This window comes from Ictalurus punctatus, chromosome 24 (genome assembly GCF_001660625.3).
Source record: "Ictalurus punctatus breed USDA103 chromosome 24, Coco_2.0, whole genome shotgun sequence".
NCBI lineage: Eukaryota > Metazoa > Chordata > Actinopteri > Siluriformes > Ictaluridae > Ictalurus > Ictalurus punctatus.
Genome location: NC_030439.2, coordinates 20747948 through 20756705, shown reverse-complemented (window position 1 = coordinate 20756705; position 8758 = coordinate 20747948). Strand labels below are relative to the sequence as shown.

General features: G+C 42.0%; 1 protein-coding gene across 1 annotated transcript; it reads left to right on the top strand.

The window, feature by feature from the left end:
• The first annotated feature begins 1329 nt into the window (after positions 1-1329).
• Positions 1330-7664, top strand: cthrc1a (collagen triple helix repeat containing 1a). Its single transcript, XM_017454952.3, has 4 exons — positions 1330-1525; positions 5408-5626; positions 6114-6330; positions 7011-7664. Exons 1-4 carry the CDS (start codon positions 1397-1399, stop codon positions 7151-7153), a joined length of 708 nt encoding a protein of 235 aa, XP_017310441.1. The 5' UTR covers positions 1330-1396; the 3' UTR covers positions 7154-7664.
• Positions 7665-8758: the final 1094 nt, after the last annotated feature.

The following is an 8758-nucleotide window of genomic DNA, read 5'->3' as shown; positions in this document are numbered from 1 at the left end:
TCCTTAACAGTGACTATGACAGCAATGACTGTAAAATAATCTTATCTTTAAACAGTCATTCCCATATTAACATAAGACAAAAAAAATAGCAGTTTGTTGTGTTACAGAGAAATCACAAAGAAGTGTAAACTCCTCTGTCCTGAAGATGTCGGAAAAACTTAAAGTAACTGAACAAGCTGTTACTACAGAAAAGATTATATTAAGCGTTAAAAGATATTAATAGGCATTGATATACCCAAATCTGTGATTTGCAATAATCCAGCACTCAGCGGCGCTGTATTTATACCAGCTAGCCATCTTCTTCTGCGAGTATATGCTAGCTAGATAAGAAAATTAATTACGTCATGTATTTTGAATAATAAAAAACATTAAGAATGGGTGAATCTCAGTGTGAGATTCTTCTGGGACCCTCAGTAGTGCGTACTCCGTCGTCTATCTGATGCACTGATGTGTAAATGAAAGGCTGCACTGTTCAGAGCTGTGGAGGAAATCCATCACTAATGTTCTGAATGCTCACTATTCATATAATAACTGTGTTTTTAGTGTAATGTAATAGTAATTACATACACTAACAGTAATGTAATTTATTCTTTGTCAACAATACATGCATTTAACCATTCAGAATTGTGTTAATTCCACCTCAGGACTGCGGAGGAAACCTGAGTACCCAGAGGAAACCCCCGAAGCTCGGGGAGAACATGCACACTCCTACGATGCATCTTCCTATTCTAGAACGTTCCAAATATTTCATTATTCGGGGTTATTGTGTTCAGGTAACTGGGTTGAGTGAAAACTAAAATAATTATCACAAAATAATGTGTGATTTGTGGGAAACTGACGTGTTAAACATGAGAGGGTAAAGATTTATGAAGTGCTTCAATGATTAGATTAGTTTGGGACAGGCTGAAACATGCACATGAATCAATTGTTTTATGTAGATTATTCATACTGATTCAAAATGACGTGTTTACCACATCAGATTAAGGTTTTAATGTACAGTTGCTAACCTAACATTTACAGAAATGCTAACGTTTCATTATTTCTGACAGGAAAAAATCTGTTAGCAACAATAGCATTTCTGAGGGAAGGGGTTCAAATCCTCACGACTGCTTAACAGTTCGGTTTGCAAATAGAACTTAGTCCTCAATGTCACTGTTTAAAAATCTTTAAAAACGTTAAAAATAATAATAAATAATCTTTAATGTGGAATATTGTTTGAAGGAACATTAGGCAAATTGTGAGAGAAAAGAAAAGAGTCACCGTCCTCGCGCGCGCGCCTCCCCCCCACGCGTGCGTGAGCGCGCGTCCCAACTCGCACTTTTAATCGAGAGCGCGCACAGGGAATGAGCGCTCTCTCTCTCGCTCTCTCTGTCTGTCTGTGTGTGTGATTGTGAAGATGGGAGCTGTGTCTCTGTCTCTGTCTCCGCTTCTCCTCTGCTTCTGGCTCGTTTTTCCGCTCTGCACGACCCAGAAAGCCAAAGACAGGAAGACTGTGGGCGCGAGAGACACCGAATTCGTGGACAAGGTGAGAAATAAAAACCGGAAACCGGTTCAGAATCCACTGGAACTCTAACTCCAGTCCATACAGTTAACTCTCTCACACAAGCAGAGTGCTGTTTTATTGTTATTTACATGCTCAAACCTTTCTACATCTTCTAATGTTCTTTTCTTCTTCATTCATAAACGCCTGTAAATACCTTATAACTGCTTTTCCTTCTCACTTATTGTGTTGAGTTGTGTATGTGTGTATGTGTGTGTGTGTGTGTGTGTGTGTGTGTGTGTGTGTGATTAAAGCCAAACTCCAACCCGAAACACATTAAATATGTTTAGATTGAGTTCATTGTGGTGCTAGTGTGTTGGTTGGTGTTGTATTGACGTTATTCCTGTTGGAAGGTAGCAGTTGTGTGTCTTGATGATGTCAATCAGAATGTTTACATGGACAACGATAATCCGATATGAACCCGATTAAGGCGAAACTCTGATTAAGAAACTAGCATATAAACAGAGATTATCGATGACCTTAATCCGATTAAAGTCATACTCGAAGTAAACACAAATGAAATTAAGACGTGTGGCGTATTCCTGTTTTAGTCGCATTATCGACGTGCGTTACAGACATGTACACACCTTAATCACACTATTAACGTCGTGTGAGAGTTTTCACCGCATTGTGTGACAGGACACAATCACACATGGCAGCGCTCAACCGTTTAACGGCAAACAAGAGAGCACAGCTGCGTCCCAAACCGCATACTTACCTGCTGTATAGTAGGCAAGATAGATGTATTTCAGCTACTATACAGGAGCTAGGTACGCGGTTCGAGACGCAGCCCACGGCTTCACACAGTCGTCTATTTGCACGTACAGCACGACAAATAATTAACTGCACTTGAATCTTTCATAAAATTTAAAATAAAACACCCAAAACTGTATACGGTCCCATAACGAAGACCAACTGTATGTCGATACGTGAAATTCTGGAGGGATGTCGTACAGCGTGGTGCGGTGACGTAATGACGCGTGATGTTAATCCATCTACGTTCTATAACGTGTAAAACAGGGACATGAAAGGAATATTCTAAAAGCGACTCATGTAAACACCTTAATCAGAATATTGTCTTATTCAGAATAAGGTCAATAATTAGATTACTGCCCATGTAAACGTAGTGAGTATTGCTAGGGCAGTTATGAGAAAAAAAACATTTCAGCTATCTCAAACAATCAGGTTTTGCTGTTAGTGTAAAGATCAAAAGTCAACTTAAAACATGAAAAGTTTTGACTTCACGTAGTGGAGCGATTTAAACAACAGTAGCTATGTTTCCGTCCAAGTTGCGAATTTAACTTGCGTGAAAAATTGGAGTATCACATAAAACATTTGCGAATAAAGCATCGTTTCCATCCCGTGAACAAAAACAAAATCGTCACTTCCGGGGAAACCGGCGCATCTCGCTCGCCGCCATTTTACTTTTCAGGGCCGATTATCCAATCGCATGATGTGCATTAAGGAATTTAAACGGTAAATGTGTTTCCGTTGTAGTTTGTTCGCATGTCATTTTATCTAATACTAATAATAATAACAATAATATATTATCTTCTTCAATTGCGCGTATACGTTTTTTTATGCGTGTTATTTTCAGCTTTGGAAGCTGTTTGAGCAGATATGGAGGTGAGAGAGCTGGACAGATTAAAGGACTAAAGCGCCGCCGCTTCGCTCTCCCGAGGTACGGATGAAGCGAAGGATAAATCGTAACCGTTAACCGTCCAGGAAAGAAGATTAATCTAGGGTGGATTGTTTCCAACAAAGTTGAACAAACTGAACCAAACAATGTGTCGGTGTCCTAATGGGCGTGGCCTAATGTTGTGAAAGTCTAATGAGCACTTGATTAGGATGTGATCAGCCATTTTCCAGGGGCTTTAGACAGATTCAGAGCATCAGAGAGCAGAGAGAGAAGCCGTGTCACGCTTGCAGTCGTCTGTGCTGTGGACAGAACAGTAAGTCTTTTATTGTGGCTCGTGGGAAGAACGAGAGATTTGCATTAGAACTTCCTGACACTCCGACCCCCTGCCACACACACACACACACACACACACACAGGACTGCATCTGCCTCCAGTAATCGGCCACACGATTAAACCTCAGCGGGCAGATGTTAATTCCAGAGTGTATCTGATACCTTCTTCACTACAGAGTGCACTATTTTGGGGTGAGTTTTGGACCCTATTTGGGGTTAGTATTCATAACGGACCTTACAAGCTACAGAATACCCATAATGCAGTTTGATATTTGTAGAGATGATGTGCCGTTTTGGACACAGCGGTTTCTGATCTTGGGGTGCCAATACTTATTAGTGCGTAACAGCATTAGCTGTAGCTTTTGTACAAATCTAAATCCAGGGAAACTCCTCGCGAACAGGACGGACGAAGCGGCCATTTTAACACAGAAGGCAGAATATTTCAAATGTTCCCCTGGAATGACAGAGTCTCCTTTCATGGATGAGTGCTTCAGTGCTTGACCTTTGACCTCTGGGAATTTTCAGCACCCACAATGCACTGTGAGGAAATTGCCCTCTGTGTTTAGCTCCTTCTGCCAGTCGACAGTCATTTCCCTTCAGCACCGCTGGCACTTTTTCTTTTGGGCTTTGAAGAATTTGCTTCTTCAGCTCCCGGGAGACGTACAAACACACCCTGGAGTTAGGAGTGTGTGTGTGTGTGTGTGTGTGTGTGTGTGTAATGTGTGTTTTGTGTCATGCTGACCACCAACCGTTTGGTTCCCATTAGCTGAGATCCCACAGGAGATCAGTGTGTGTTTGAGACGAGTGTGTGCGAGATATCGGTGTGTGTGTGTGTGTGTGTGTGTGTACACCACAGGAATGTCTGAAAATAGACTGCACGTTACAGTGGAGTAAATGTGACCTAAAGAGGAAAGATCTTCAGTCGTACTGCTTCTGATCTTTAAGATGATGTTTTTTTTTCCTGTGGCGCTTCATGAGTTCAGGAGATTGTTTACACGTGAGGTCACGTGACTAAACCCCCGCAGTGTAGTCTCTGACCTGAGACGTGTTCGGTGGAGGCGGGGATCGAACCCTCAGCCCTGGAGGCGTGAGGTGACAGACAGCGCTGTCCCCTAATCCACCACGTCCCCTTCTTTTCTTTATAATGACTCTTTATATTTCTATTTTTTATCAGTATTATTTTTCACCTGTAAAGAAATCATGAGCTTTTTCTTTTCTTTCTTTGTGTTGTTTATTTATATAGAAATGATTTATATTTACACATTTTCTTGAATTTATTTCTTCTTTTTTCGGTTTTCTGCACTTTAATATTTATCGATCAGTGGCATTTTTATTTTATTTATTTCTGTTGTTTGCCCGTTAACCCGATATCATTTCCTTTCTTTCTTTCTTTTATTTCTGTTTTATATTTCCATTGATCAGTGATCAATACCTTCAACATCTTCCAATCATTTTCTGTTCCTTCCCCTCTTTTTGTCTATTATTATTATTATTATTATTATTATTATTATTATTATTGTTTGATTAGTAGTTTATTATTTATTTAAACATTTTATTTATACATCTTTGTTCCACTATGAGGAAACTTCTTTTCTTTTTGTACATTCACTTAGAAGTAAATGTACACACATACACACACACACACACACACACACACACAAACACACACACACACACATCTCATACTTTTCCACTGTTCAGCTGTAAGGAAACTCCTTTTTTCCCTTCTGTGAATTCAGTGATAGTTTTACGTGTCCTTATACACGCTTTATTGCTCAATTATATATTTTTATTTCTTTATTTTTTTTGTTTTCTATTCTCTCCACAAATTTTCCTCTCTTTGATCTCGATCTATTTATATTCCCTCATACACTCCTCCTCCCGTCCGCTCCGCAGTACAGCGTGTGTGCACAGGGTCCTCCTGGAGTGCAGGGGCGTGATGGTAATCCGGGCGTGAACGGCATTCCTGGTACCCCGGGAATCCCCGGCCGTGACGGGGCGAAGGGGGAGAAGGGCGAGTGTGTGATGGAGAGATACGAGGAACCGTGGAAGCCGAACTACAAGCAGTGTGCGTGGAGCGCTCTTAACTACGGCATCGACCTCGGCAAGATCGCTGTAATTATTCACCTGCTTCCTTCATCAGCGCTAACTATTTTTAACTATTAACTTTTAACTATGAACTTTTAACTGTTAACTTTTAACTTTTAATTATACATGTAGAGCTGTTCATTGTGTCGAAAAAACTTACATTCATTCATTAATTTATAGCAAAATAAAAAAAAGTTAAACTTTTACATTTTAGTTTGAAACTTTTCATGGTTTCCTTTTTTCTTTTCTTTTCCTTTTTCACTTTTCCTTACCTTTACAAAATAGTCTTTGTTAATTTATAGTGTTTTTATAATTATTTTTTTTTTTTTTTGACATTTTCTTTGCTCCCGTTATAATATAGTCTTTGATCAAATAAAAAGCTCTCAGCCAATCAGAGCGCACTATTCAGGACTGATATTAGTAAAGAAATGTAGCCGTTGTTTGTGAGTGTGTTATTTAAATGTGAGTGGTGTGTGTGTGTGTGTGTGTGCGTGTGTGTCTTCCGTCCCTGCAGGACTGCACGTTCACTAAGCTGCGTTCGGACAGCGCCCTGCGAGTGCTCTTCAGCGGCTCGCTCCGGCTCAAGTGTAAGACGGCCTGCTGCGGCCGCTGGTACTTCACCTTTAACGGTGCCGAGTGCGCAGGGCCCTTACCCATCGAGTCCATCATCTACCTGGACCAGGGCAGTCCAGAGTTCAACTCCACCATCAACATGCACCGCACGTCCACAGGTGTAGCGTCTTATTCCCTGAGAAGTAGCACGGCTTTTATTAAGATGAGCTGTTGGGGTGTGGTGTTGTTCTTAAACATGCACGTGTTTGGAGGTGTGGAGATCAGCGTTATACTCCCACGTTGTTTACCTTGTCGTCCAAATAGATATCCCCCTCCAACACCCCCCCTAATTTTTAGTCTTAGTCACCTGGCAGGGTGAGGGCTAACACCTGCCTCCTCCAAGACAACTGAAGCCATTGCCGTGACCCGCTGCCGATGTAGAGTAAAGAGTAAAGCGCTATCCGCCCTCTTCCACATACATGAGCGCACAGACACCCGTGATTGGCTAGTGTTGCTGTGATTGACACGGGAGTGAGTGTAAGCCCCTCCCACTCACAGAGCATGGCTTATTTTGCCGGATAGCTGCGGCATCGTCAGGGTTCAAACTCGCTGTGCACCACCCGGAAGCCCATGGACTGAGTTTTTATTCCTCCAGATGTACGAAAGGTACAGATGTGGGTGTGAGTGGAAAGAGTCAGAATAACAATAACGGCCTCGGCGAACTTCACGCTCCCACAAACAATATTACAGAATTGTCGAGCAAAGAGATGTTTACACTTTACATCTTTCCATATTCTTCTTCTGCACACTGCTTACATGGTTTATTAATGTGTGTGTGTGTGTGTGTTTTGTTGTGCAGTGGAGGGCCTGTGTGAAGGTATCAGCGCTGGTCTAGTGGACGTGGGGATTTGGGTCGGGACCTGCGCCGATTACCCGCGCGGAGACGCCTCCACGGGCTGGAACTCCGTATCCAGGATGATCATCGAAGAGCTTCCCAAATAATCCCCGCACCCCGTCTCTGGTCTGCTGTCAGAAATACACAGCTGGAGAACATCCTCCATCGCCGTACTCCTCCAACGTTTACTTTTTATCAGTGTTAAACAAGAATCATCTCCACACACTTGTGACCCTCCACACACACTCACACACACACACACACACACACACACACACAGAGACGCATGTGCGCAGGAATCCCGGAGCTATGAGGAGGCATCGCTATATACAGTATCAAAACATCTGTATTAAAAAGAGGTGTTTCTTATTGTCCAGAGAGAATTATAATCCGGAAAATATTTAATCTGTTTATACGCCTAGTTATTCTTATGTATTTGTGCAGGGTGTGTCTCGCTGAGACTGGTGGGCGTGTCTTGAGCTGGAAGACACACCCACCAGACCTTTCTGAGTAGTACTCAACTTCTTTTTTCCTACTTGAATGCTTCCAGATGTGGACTCAGTCCCACACACACACACACACATCTTATTTTTCAATCAAATAAATGAGACGGTTTTACACACGTGTGGGCGCGGAAACTTTTTGCTGATGAAGCAGAACTCAGGCAGTGACCACATTGTAAAACATGGAGCAGACAGACACAAGTGTGAGTGAGCGTGAGTAATGCTGGGAATGTCTGACCCACTGTGTGTGTGTGTGTGAGAAAGTGCTTATACAGATGCTGTGCTCACCCCCCCACACACACACACACACGCACTATGACTGACTGCTGCTCCTGTTATCAGTATCAGTGTGCAGCTGCAGTATTAAACCCAGTGCATGCATACCTGGATTCTGATTGGTCAGGAGGTGTTGATTAGTTTTCTAGAACAGCGGCTCTGCACATCACAGCTCTATATTAATGCGCTCATTCTATTACACTACAGTTGCTATAGTAACACCTCATTCACAGGGACATGGGGCTGCGCTTCACTTGTGACACAAACATTACCTGTCGCGTAACACTATAAACCGATCAGTCGTGACTGTGTGTCACTTCCTGGTCATTAAACATCGTAATCGTCGGCGGAGTGCTGTTTGTGTACGAGGAATAAACCACTGGGGGACGTGCTGTTTTAGGAAAATAATCAACTTCAGGGTGGTAAGAGTAACTCCGCTTCATCACATCACCTCCGTGTTTAGTATTTTACTATCACACACACACACACAGTGTTTATTACTTATATAGTGTACAGTGAATGTTGTTATAGTGTGTTTTTTCTGCTGTATGTGTGTTGAAATCTGTGATGACATGAGTCTGTGTGTGTGTGTGTGTGTGTGTGTGTGTGTGTGTGTGTGTGTGAGAGAGAGAAAGAAAGAGAGAATGTGCTACACATTCATTGTTGGTTTGGTCCATTGTTTAGTTTGTGTGAGTGAGTGTGTGTGTGTGTGTGTGTGTGTGTGTGTGTGTGTGTTCAGGTTCAGTTATTTCCTACTTCCTCTGGAGAACACATTAAACGTGCTCATAAAGGAGGAAGTGATGGAATCATTCAGAGCGGATTGGACCTCGCTAACAGAAGGAATAACAACATGCTGACTTTAATCGAATTATTAAACTAGCCCTAAAAATAAAAGCTTTAATTGATCTATAGACCTAAAGTTTATCTTCAGGA

Coding starts and splice junctions, on each gene's coding strand:
- cthrc1a (XM_017454952.3), top strand. CDS start 1,397: ATGGGAGCTGTGTCTCTGTCTCTGTCTCCGCTTCTCCTCTGCTTCTGG. Junction 5,627..6,113: donor TCGACCTCGGCAAGATCGCT/GTAATTATTCAC, acceptor CCGTCCCTGCAG/GACTGCACGTTCACTAAGCT. Junction 6,331..7,010: donor CATGCACCGCACGTCCACAG/GTGTAGCGTCTT, acceptor TTTGTTGTGCAG/TGGAGGGCCTGTGTGAAGGT.